The 12538-nt window shown below is 39.9% G+C and overlaps 1 protein-coding gene across 2 annotated transcripts in view; it reads left to right on the forward strand.

Annotated features, from left to right (window-relative positions):
* Window positions 1-944: 944 nt before the first annotated feature.
* The window catches only part of LOC124805278 (DNA repair protein complementing XP-C cells homolog), a 134814-nt gene continuing 123220 nt past the window's right edge, over window positions 945-12538 (forward strand). The window contains exons 1-2 of one of the 2 annotated variants that reach the window (XM_047265790.1): window positions 945-1176; window positions 1343-4467. In XM_047265790.1, the coding sequence (XP_047121746.1) occupies window positions 1408-4467 (3060 nt within the window). In that variant the 5' untranslated portion in view covers window positions 945-1176; window positions 1343-1407. Of the gene's footprint in view, window positions 4468-12538 lie in introns of both variants that reach the window. The other variant, XM_047265791.1, reaches the window with a different exon arrangement.

A 12538-nucleotide genomic window follows, 5' to 3' on the forward strand; every position in this document is an offset into this window, starting at 1 on the left:
TCCCGTACATAATTTTCTGTTACTGAAAATTCTTTACTGAGTGCTTGTAACAAACCAGCATTAAGTTCCGTGTTCACAATTTTTTGACGGTTACAGTCTGTTATACCACATTCACACGAGAAATTTATCGTATTGAAATTCGCCAATTCGTCAGGTGAGCCCAGAAATGTATCACTATGCAATTTCGGTCATCTTTTATCATAGTTTTTTCACGCACTATTCAGTTTACGTTAATTACATTCCGATGTTTAACACAGCGATTTGCTACTATGTCTACAGATTATGCTATCTTCCTCCTCTAACATGCAAGCTATCCCTTCAAGATGCAAACCATTTGATTCCAATAAATGTCATTTTCGTACAAATGTGAACTCCAGCGTCCACGTATATAAGCTATCACGTTGTGTATGTGCACTTTGCGAGTAAACAAGTTGAAACGCATGTTAAGAAGATTGCAAATAACGTGAAAACAGAAAAAAAAGGTCAACCGTGGAAGTTGAGATCACGTAACTTGAATTGACATGAAATGCCGTGGCGTGACGAACAGTGTGAATGCACCTTGACGTGACAGTTCCGTGACGCGGCGGTGCCCTTACTGCCAGTGTGATCTGTCCTTAATACATTGTCATTTTTCGTAATCATACAAGTATAATAATGTATTTGTAAACACATTACTAAAATGTATTTCATCAGAACTTTCACTTGATTTTAAAATGCTTGAAGTTACATCACATTAAACTTCCTGCACATAAAGGACTCGTATAAGTTAAGGGGAGCCCTCCTAAGGACTGCACCTTAAACACTGGAATATAAGTGCTAAATTCCAGTACCTGTACTAAAAATCTGTGCGAGCGAGTATCTGTCGATTTGACGATATATCGATTTAAATTGTCCTTCGATAATGAAACGTCTTTCGTACAGAGAATGTTGTGAAATGGCGGGAATTGTAGACGAACGTAGCGAAGTGTACAAATGTGCGTTTATGACAGTTTGACATACATGCGTTAAAGTTTTTGGACTGGTTTGGTTGAAATATCTACCGTAAACTCAGTTGGAATACGGGGAAGACTGTGTCGTCGGATGTAATTGTATTGTGTTATGTAAGATTGGTAAACAGTTCTTTGTTGTGTGCCGAAATCAAACTAAGCGATTAAATAGTGAAGATAATATTAATAGGTACGTGTCAACTATTGCCTCTTCAACTACTGTCTGGCAATATATTCAGGTTGCTCAGTGTTAGGTGTTAACATCTACGAATTTAGAGAAAAGCAAAGTGAGCCCTTTCAATTTACTCTTGTTACTTACATGTGCATTTCATTACATTTTATACGCTTTATCGTAGTTGAGCCGTAGAAGAAATCAAGACACTGCGTTGTACCGAGGATCCATACGATAGTGATTTCAAATATGAGGACGGGGAATTCTGTTAAAAGATCGTCGCTGCGTGCAGCCTCTCCTCAAAGTGACGAATCGCCGGAGAAGATAAGAAGAATGTCATTAAGGCTGAAAGGTACAGCAAGAAAAACAAAATCTGTTAAAAATGACAGCTGTTCTTTACGTGCTGTCATTTCTGATAATGACGAAGCGGTGGAGAAGATAAGAAGAGTGTCACCAAGACAAAAAGGTACAGTAGAAAAGACAAAGTCAATTAAAAAAGACAGATCTTCTTTGTGTTTAGTCTCTTCGTATAGCGAGGAATCGGCAGAGAAGATACGAAGAATGTCACCAAAAGAGAAAGGTATAGGAAGAAAAACAATATCTATTAGAAGTGAGATATCTTCGTTGCTTGTGGTCCCCTCGGATAATGAGTCGCCGGAGAAGACGAGAAGAGTGTCACCAAGACAAAAAGGTACAGGAGAAAAGACAAAGCCTATTAAAAAAGACAGATCTTCATTACATTCGGTCTCTTTGGATAGTGACGAATCGCCAGAGAAGATAAGAAGAATTTCATCAAGACAGGAAGGTGTAGGAAGAAAAACAAGATTTATTAGAAGTGACAGATCTTTGTTGCATGTGGTCTCTTCGCATAATAATGAGTTACCGGAGAAGATGAGAAGAGTGTCACCAAGACAAAAAGGTACGGGAGAAAATACAAAGTCAATTAAAAATGACATATCAGTACATTCAGTCTCTTTGGATAGTAACAAATCGCCAGAGAAGATAAGAAGAATTTCATCAAGACAGGAAGGTGTAGGAAGAAAAACAAGATCTATTAGAAGTGACAGATCTTTGTTGCATGTGGTCTCTTTGGATAATAACGAATCGCCGGAGAAGATGAGAACAGTGTCACCAAGACGAGGTACAGGAGGAAAAACAAAATCAATTAAAAATGACAGATCTTCATTGCATGTACTCTCTTCTGATAGTGAGGAATCACCGGAGAAGATAAGAGCATCATCAAGAAAGAAATACAGAAGAGGAAAGCCAGCAATTAAAAATGACAGTACAAGTTCTTCAGACAAAGGTTACGGTGGTAGTTCATGCGGAGATGATGCTGATTGCCAAGGAAGAGAAGAAAAGAATGCCTCAGATTCTGGAGTTCTGTGGGCTAAAAAACGCAAGAGTGAAGGTGTGCTTGATGAATCATCAGAAAGTAGTTCTGATGACTTTCTTGTGCCAACACAGTCACTTGACTTAAACTCTGATTTCTTCAAGATTGAGAAAAAAGAGGTAGCTTCAGACCTTTGTGTGGTAGAAAGTAGTATTCTTGCTAGCATAAACAGGTTAAGTGAATCTGACGACTCAGATGATTTGCAAGATTCGACAGCTGATGAAATGGAAAGAGTGGCAAGCAAGCAAGGACTGCAGAAAGGAAATGACATGCTCAAGGATGAACATTATTCTGCTGGACCACTGAGTATAAGGGTGAAGGATGTTAATGGCGTTAAACCACCTTCCGTTGGAAGACGAAAGAAGACATTTAATGCAAAACTGCAAAAGGCCTTTGATAAGTGCAGTAAACCAGAGAAAAGTCAGCAAGAAAAGGCACAGGTTAAATCCAGGCATTTTAGAGTTGAAACCTCTACCCCTGATGTAAGTAAATTGGATGTTTCACAACTGTTGGCTTTGGGAGAGGGTCTGGACCCTAAACCTAAACCTGTCAGGAAAACAAAAAAAAGGAATATTTTGAAGGATATTGGGGAAAGTGAAGAAGAAGGAAGTAGTGATTGGGAAGAAGTAGATACCAGTACTTTCAAAGGGCAGGAGGTTAAACACACCATTCCTAAAGAAGGAATTGCTGTTACTGTGCAGGTTCCCAACATGCATCAGAAAAAGAAGAAGAAAGGCATTGATGTGGCAACGTATGTAAGGCGTCAAATAAATAGAGTACGGAGGGATATACAAATTCTTATGCATAAGGCCCATTTGTTATGTTGGGTTGCTCATGGAAATTATGTGAATAAAATTTTGAATTCAGAAATGCTAATGGCATTGGCATTGTCCTTGGTACCTTCAAAGTACTGTTATACTGACAGACATATAGATCTTGCCAATTTGAAACGAATTGTTCAATGGTTTTCAAAAACTGTGGCAGTACAAGAGAATGTTGATGATAAAGAAGATCTCTTCATTTCATTGCAGGCACAATTTCAAAAGAAGGCCGCAAAATCAAGAAAAGATATGGTACTGATGTTCGTGTGTGTGTTGCGCTCTTTAGGAATTAACACAAGGCTTGTAATATCTCTGCAGCCCCTGCCATTAAAGCCACCACGGTCAGAAATAAGTAACTTAGCTTCAAAAAAAACAACTTCAAAAGGCAAAAAAATAAAGGGAGAGTTGAAAAAGAAAGCACAATGTGGGAGAAAAAAGGATGCACCAAATATTTCAAAAGGTCTCATGGGAGAAGAAAGAGACAGTGTGACTGAAGAAGAAGCTATGAGGTTTATTAAAGAAGCAGCTGCAAAGAAAGTGGCGCAGTCAGGGAAGTCAAATCAGAAAACAAGCAGTGAAAATCCTGTAGGCATTAGAAAAAATGTAAAGTCTGAGGCTGCAAGTGATTCGAGCCGATCTTTGAGAATCAGGAGATCTGTTATAAAGTATGCAGATGATGGTGACACCACAGACAGTGATGAAGAAAAAATTCAGTGTGAACAAGAAAGCATCATGGAAACAAAAATTGCTAATACAAATTCTACAGGTTCCAAGAAAATCATCAGTATCAATGCTGAAAAGATAATTGCAAAAGATACAAAGGAGAATAAAGCAAGCACCTCTTGTACAATAGCACATTCTTTCAGTAGTGAAAGTAATTCTACTGCTGAGGTTAAAGTCCAGAAAAACCGAAAAGGAAAAACTGACCGTAGGGTATTATCTTCTGATCCAGAATCTGATGAAGCTCCTACAGCAGATACAAAGAAGAAGAAAGACGGATGTGACATGTGGTTAGAGGTGTTTTTGGAATCTGAGGAGAAATGGATCTGCGTGGATGTCTATCATCGACAGATTCACTGTGTGCAAGAACTTGCTGTAAGTAACTCATTTTTCGTGTAAGCAGTTGCAGCCTGTATGAAAATTTGGAAATACGGAAGCGTCTGATCCCGCCCGTCTGCTTTGACTCATGACGTCACAAATATGGCGGAAACAATAACAAACACACACACTTTCCACAAGAAGCCTAATGACACTAACGGGACAAGTGCGGGAAATGGGGTGTTTTGGGTGGGGGCAAACTAAATATAAACAAATTTAGACGCCTTGCGTAGCTACAACGTGTAAGTGAAGACAGCCATGCATGAATACCCACCCACCTCCCCAGGGGTCGTAACCCCTGCTACCCATAGAAGATAAAGATGCTGCAGTAGCTGATTAGTGTTTTTTGTCTTTTTAAAAAAAAAATCTCACGGGATAGAACGAACAGATCAGAAAGATAAGTATAATAAACTAAACAGAAATTGGAGGAAACAGATAATTAAAATAAGTAATAAGTGTTTTTAAATTAAAATATATATATATCTCACGAGATAGAACGAACAGATCAGAAAAGTAAATAAAATAAGATAAAACAGAACTGGAGACAGCCACACTCAAACCAAACTCCGCGTCGTCATGACGTCACACACGACAACACCCTTACGTCACGGGTCAAAGCCAACGCGTGGGATTGGACGCTTCTGTTGACCCGAAAATTTTGTTTTTGCAATCATAAATAAAATTTGCTGACACAGCAACTTCTTATGATGAGAAAAAAGAGACATAAGTATATTAGAAAGCCGCAAAATGGAAGTCTTATTTCCAGATATAGGCTGTGGTTGGACCAATTTAATTTCCTGTCAGGGTACTCACGCAAGAACTCAGCAGAGTCCACGTGCTGTATATGGTTGTCCATTACACTTATTTTATATCCTCATGTTCTTTCCGTGTCACATGAAACTGTACGTAATAAGTTTTATCGGCATGCAAAGCGAAAACCGTATGGGAATATTATTAAAAGCATTATTAGCAGAAGTTTCCAGGTTTTGTCATGCTATTTGATCTATTCAGAGAGGTGTATCTTCAGCAAAGAGGGTTAACTTGCTCGCTGAGATGGTACAGTGTGAGGAGTAGATCCAACCTGTCGGCTTTGACCTGTAATATAAGGCTGTTGTGGTGTGTGATATCATGACGGCGCGGAGTTTGGTTAGCGAGTTTGGTGTGTTTGTAGATGTCTTTATGTTGCTGTTCGTGGTGCCCTCTAGTGGTGTGTCTAGGGGTTTCGTGTTGTATGGTGTATTGGGTTCAGTTTGGTGTTACTGCTTGTTCTGGGTGTGTGTGGAGAGGAATTGTTTTCAGTGAGTTAACGATTTAGTGTTTGTTGTGTGAAAGTTATTGTAGTGCTGTTAGCTGTAAGTCGTGTGTTAATATGAGTAAATTAATTTGTTGCTGCTGTTGTTAGGTACGGATATGGCTGACAAAATTAACATTGTGTGTTTGCATGCTGAGATGGGGTCTAGTCCGATGGAGCTGATAAAGTTTCTGCAGCTGTTTGGCTTGTTGACGGAGGTCGTGAAGTGTGCTGTTTGTGGTCATTACATGAAATTGGCAAAAGTTCTGACGCCTCAGAACAGGGACAGATATATGTTACAGTGTCTGATGGATGACCTATGACGCTCCATACGCCGCGGTTCGTGGTTCGAGATGTCTAGGTTGGGCATGCTTGAGATTGTGTTGTTGGCGTACTACTTTTGTTATAAATCCTCTCAAAGTTTTTGTGTGCATGAGACTGGTGTGAGTGAGAGGAGCGTGCTTGACTGGCTTTTGTTTTGTCATGAAGTGTGTTTGGAGTTTATTAAGTACAGGGGTAAGTTGGGTGGGCCTGGGGTTGTGGTGGAGGTGGACGAGTCACAGTTTGGAAAAAGGAAGTATGGGAGGGGTAAGTCTGTGGTTGGTGTCTGGGTGTGGGGGGGGGGGGGGGCTGTTGTATCGTGGGGTGGATGTTTGAAATGTGTTTTTAGGGTTTTGGAGGGGCAGACTAAGAGGGAATTAGTGGGGTTAATTGAGGAGTTTATAGAACCGGGTTCTACTGTAGTTTCTGATGCTTCTTATAGGGGGTGGGGTAAGAGGGAGTACAATCATAAAGTAGTGAACCATAGTTTAGAGTTTAAAAATTGAGACGGGGGCCTGTACGAATACTGTAGAGGGGTTGTGTGGGCCGTTAAGTCAGTTCTTGGGAGGGGGAAGAGGTGCTCTTCTAACATTCAGTCTCATTTAGACGAGTACTGTTGGCAGAAGAGCGCCCCTGAGGGCTTTTTTTGTTTTTGCTGTCAGTAAGATGTACTGGCTGAAGGTGGTTGGTTAGGGTGGCTTGTATGGGTGGGTGGCTGTGGCTCAGGCGGGACGGGGTGTTTAGTTGTTGGTAGTGTTTGTGAGGGGAGGATCTAGTTGATTTAGTTGTGGAGGATCTATTTTGTTGCAGTTTTTGTTGAGTTGTAGTGTCTGATTTACATTTTTTGATGGGTATTTTGTTTTGGGGTGATGTGGGTGGTTGGGGTGGGGTGTGGGTGGGTTGAGTCCTTCTTTTGGTTGTGTATTTTTTGTTGGTGTGCGTGCGTGCGTGTGTGTTTGTGGCTCTGTGTGTGATTGTGGTGCTGGAACTTTGTTGTGGTATTCTGAGTTGTGTGGTTTGTGGGTATGTAGTTGAAGGAAAGGTTTAGATTCCAATGTGTGGTCGTATCTGTGGGTGTTTTGGTATTGGAAGCCGCTGTTGACCTATGTGGGTGAAGGGAACTGTTAGATTCCAAGGTGTGGCTGTAGTTGTGGGTGTTTTGGTTTCGGGAGCCACTGTTGACGTATGTAGGTGAAGGGAACTGTTCGATTCAAAAGTGTGGTCGTTGGTGTGGGTAGTTTGGCATTGGGAGCTGCTGTTGACCTACATAGGTGAAGGGGAATGTTCAATTCCAAAGTGTGGTTGTGGGTGTTCTGGTATCGGGATCTGTTGTCAAACTATATAGGTGAAGGAAAGTGTTAGATTCCAATGTGTGGTCGTGGATGTGGGTGTTCTGGTATCTGGAGCTGCTATTGAGCTATATAGGTCAAGGGAAGTGTTAGATTCCAATTTTGTTTTTGTAGATGTTGGTTTGGTGGTATCAAAAGTTTCGGTGGTGGTGTAATTTTTGGAGGTTTATAAGGTGGTATCAGGAATTGCGGTTGAGCTGTGTAGGTAAAGGGAAGTGTCCGATTCCAGAGGATAAAGTGTTTAGTGGAATTTGGGGAGTTTTGTGTTGTCGGTTTTTTTCCGTCATTTTGTGTGGTTTGGAATGGTGGTGTGTGTCTAAATTTGTTTATATTTAGTGTGTCCCCATCCAAAAAGCCCCCAATTTCCCAAGCTTGTCCCAGTAGTCTGATTAGGTTTTTTGCGGAAGTTGTGTGTGTTGGTTTTTCGATGTATTTTTGTGTTTGTTGTCATGTTTACATAATGACGTCATAGGCGACATATTGGAGTCGTAGTGGATGGTCGTTTCCGCCATATTTGTGACATCATGGGTCAAAGCTGACGGGTGGAATTGGATGCTTCCGTATTTCCGGAATAGTAAGGGCCTCAGCAATGGTGCTCATGGAACTCCAGTCTTGACTGCGGCCCTTTGGATGAGGTTGGAATTCCATTCCAGTAAGTAATTGTTACCCTTTGTGTCCTATCTGTAAGATAAATTTAATTCATGTCTCAGTTATTCCACAGAAGTGTGTTTTATTTAACGGTATTTCATGGTTGATGCAGTCGAAAGCCTTGGATAGATCACACAGTATTCCGATTGGTGCCAGTTTGCTGTTAAGAGGTTGCAGAATTTGATCAGTGAAGGAGAAATAGCATTATCAATTGATAAGTCTTGCCAGAAACCAAACCGACATTGAGATAGAATGTTATGGCTGCTCAGGTGATCAACAATTCTCCTGAAGACCTGTTTCTCTAGGACCTTGGAGAAACTTGTTAGCAAGGATACGGGTGGTAATTTTATACAACAGTTTTTTCATCTTTTTTTCAAAAGTGGTTTCACATTGTCATATTTCAGTCTAAGTGGGAAAGTACATTGAATTAGCAGTTCATTAAAAATGTGACCGTGCCTAAGTATCCTCATCGAAATATTATCAATCCGAGAAGAAACTTCCTGCCAGATTAAAACTGTGTGCCAGACCGAGACTCAAACTCAGGACCTTTGCCTTTAGCAGGCAAGTGCTCTACCATCTGAGCTACCCAAGCATGACACACGGCCCATCCTCATAGCTTTAATTCTGCCAGTACCTCGTCTCCTGGAACCCCAGAAGAATTTTTTGCTTTAATATCTTTGTCTTCTTGATATTATCACCCTAACTGTGATGGAAATTACATGCATCTGACCAACTCAGACACTCCCAGCTTTATGCAGAGGTGATGATGCATCACTCACCGACACTTTACAGCCATTTTTCTCAGCAGTAGTAAAAAAAAATAAAGAGTAAGTAAGTCTAGTGAAGATGATAGCAATTTCCTCTGTGTTTATTACTATGTTTCCACGATGACTTGTTTCTATACCAGACATATATTCTACTTTTTGCCCACCCCTCCTTTTTATAACTTGCTAAATGGTTTTTGGTTTTTTGCTTCGTTATTTGAGTTTTCAGTTTCAGATGAGATGTAGCCTGCATAGTTTCAGATTTTTGTGGCTCTTTTTAAAATATTACAGTATAATCTGTATTTCTTTTCACTGGATCACCAAAAAACCTCAGGGATTCATATATATTGCTTTTTGGTATAGAGGATATTCTGATTCATTTAGTAATCCAGGGTTTTGTATTAGCGCATTGCAGATTGTTTCTTAAGATTAATTTTTTCCCCAATTATATAAATTCATTAGATAACTGGTTAGATTTGTCACTAACATTCCTTTACATATATACAGGGCTCAAATCCATCTGCTGCAGGGAAAGGCTGAAGATTTCTAGCCTGTCATTATTGAGTGACCTGTAAGATTTAAAGGAATGCATAGCTTTATGACATAGTCATTGTCATTTACTGTAAGCAGTTGACTGTTGTCATGTGAGTCCACTGACAATTTGCCTTACAGTGATGCAGCAGCTTCTGCCTCTGTCCAAGAAAGTACTGTCAGTTAAGCTCTAACAGGTACTTGTTATTCTAGTGAGAAATTTAATTACTGCCCTCAGATAAAATGGTTCTTTAAGAAGCTTTAGTTGTCTCATGTTTTTGTTCAACAAATGTGGTTCAGAAGGTGTTCTGTGCAGTTCAGGCAAATACACGTTTGCCGTGCAGGAGCCTTGTGCACTCCCAATAGTATAACTGACCTCTCATTAGAAGTAATTTCTGTTCCACATGCTTCAAAGTGGAAATCTACACAGTAAGTACTTATTCAAGGAGTTTAATATTACATCAGTTTCAACATAAATTACAGTTTCCAATTTCTCCATAACAGATCTACAGTGACTTACTGCCACTGATCCATCAATTTGGGACATTTCAGTTCCACTGGTAACGTGGGATTCTGTGAAACATAATACTTATGTGTGGCTTATAGATTTAGCATCATTAATGCCAAGATGCAGTAGCTCCATTTTGCTTCAGAGGCCCCTGATATTTTGGTGGCACACACACACACAGTTTATTGTTACTGGTATTTGTGGTTGATTGTTGTAGTTTGACAGTTTAGTGTCACACAATATATTTGAAATGTTTTAACACTGCTAGTAGGAACACTGCTGCTGGAGCCATTCAACAGAGTAGTACTTCTCAGATTGTCTTGACAATCTTATCACTTAGCCGGAAAAAGTCTTGGAAACAGACTTGATGTTTGTTTGAGATTGGTGATAATGATTTTAGTTCTTGAGGCTTCACTCCTATTTAACTCAGCACTTAATTTACTATAAGTTGTTTTCCCTGGCCTTTGAGATACAGGTTATGAGTCGTGTGAAATCTGCTCCCAGTGTTGTTTAAGTTCACTGTACTGACATTTTTAAAAAGTCTAGCAACTGATTCAATTCACTCATATGCTGCACTTATTTCTTGATTCACGCATGGCGTGTCTTTGTCCTTTCACCTCCTATTGTCACATTTCTTGTTTTTTCTAATGCTTTGTCTGGTAGCTTCTCAGTGTAAAAATGAAAAAGCATTGGTAACAACACCCCTGTACATCGCCTCTTCCAGTACCTGACACACCTGTTTCCTCACTGACAGTCCTTTTGTCTTGTGTAGGGTAAGCCTACCAACACATTTTAACCATTCCAATGGGATACTCCAATCCACTCTCTCAAATGCCTTTTGTCACTCAACATGACATATGTAGGCTCCACATTTCTGTTAGCATCTAGTATTCTTTGTCTTATCATTCTCAAACATCAGATAGCATCTCGTGTTCCAAATTCCTTTCTTGAATCACAGATGATCCTCCATTCTCTCCCCACCCCTCTCCCCTAATGTTCTCAGTAAAGGGCAAAGGACACACACGACCAGTTCGTGTTACATACGAAATCAACAGTTCTTTAACTTTTGCTTTCTTTGAAATTCTATTTTCTGGTAATGGGACTAGAATTGTTGTAACTAGATGTTCATGCCAAATGTGCTCATCATATTTGCTACTGATGAGGTTTGTTAGCCAGGATATAGCTCTATTTCTCCAAGACTTTGTCATAGATACAGTTGATATTATAATGTCAATCAAAGTAATGATAATTAAATGGACACTCTAGCTGCAAACAGGCGTTGATATACTTCATTGGGAACATGTTGAAAAATGTGTGCCCCGACCGGGACTCGAACCCGGGATCTCCTGCTTACATGGCAGACACTCTATCCATCTGAGCCTCCGAGGGCACAGAGGATAGTGCGCCTGCAGGGATTTAGCCCTTGCATGCTCCCCATAAGACCCACATTCCCAACATGTCCACACCACTACATTCGTAGTGCGCCTAATAGATGTTTGCCCATCATACTCATTACTCGTGGCAGATTAGATTACGTATCGTGCATAAACTGCTCCACATTATTGTGTTTCCAGTCGGGAACCACTCATATAAAGAAACACAGTTGCAAGTAACCTCACAAAGATACAGCTCCTTCAATGATACGGGCAGTAATAAAAAATATTATTATTATTATTATTATTATTATTAATATAGTATTACAGCTAAGTGTGTTGCAATGTGTGCTAAAGATATGAAACCTTTTAATGCTGTTTCCGGTGAAGGTTTCAGAGAACTAGGCCAAGAATTAATAAATCTAGGTGCGCATTATGGAGAAGTTAACGTGGCAGATGTCATGCTACATCCCTCTCCTATAAGCAGACATGTCAAAGAACAAGGTGATGCAATACGAAACAGTATAATGCCTTATGTTATTGCGGAAGTTATTAATAAAACATGTGCTGTGACAGTTGATATGTGGACGGATTCACATAATCAGGTGCACTATTTGATGCTTACAACACATTACATTAATACAGATTGGTCTCTTGCGATCAATGTTTTATTTACAACAAAATTCCCAGACGTTAAGAAGACGGGAGTAAATATTATGAAAGAAATTGAAGAGAGGATGGCTGATTGGGACATTTCGCCGGACATGTTGCGCAGTTTTGTCTTTGTCTCCGACCAGGGTGTCAATGTAATGAAGGCTTTGGAAAATCAGGAAAGGATTCCTAGTGCTGCTCGTTATATAAACACAGCAGTTAGCCATACTTTCGATGAAGACAACTTTTTGTTAAATCATGCCCAAACGTCGCATCAACAATAAATACTGCAAAATTAATTGTAAGGTACATTAAGAAAAGTGGCATCTGCTCGTCTTTGAAATCATCGTTGAAACAAGAGGTGTGCAAGCGCTGGAACAGTTTGTACACTATGCGGAAATCCTTATACACTCAGTATAATGAAGTTGCTGCTTTGCTAAGGGAAAAGGACTCCGCTTACAGATTGCAAGGATATGATAATGAGCTTGCAGGAAAAATTGCACATTTTCTAAGACAATTTAAAGAGGCCACAGATGAATTAGAAGGCGAAAAAGAACAGACAATCCAGTTAGTTCTTCTTTAGTTTCATAAACTGCAACAGATTTGCAGTGTCATTGACACTGATTGTCAGG

This window comes from Schistocerca piceifrons, chromosome 7 (genome assembly GCF_021461385.2).
Source record: "Schistocerca piceifrons isolate TAMUIC-IGC-003096 chromosome 7, iqSchPice1.1, whole genome shotgun sequence".
Lineage (NCBI taxonomy): Eukaryota > Metazoa > Arthropoda > Insecta > Orthoptera > Acrididae > Schistocerca > Schistocerca piceifrons.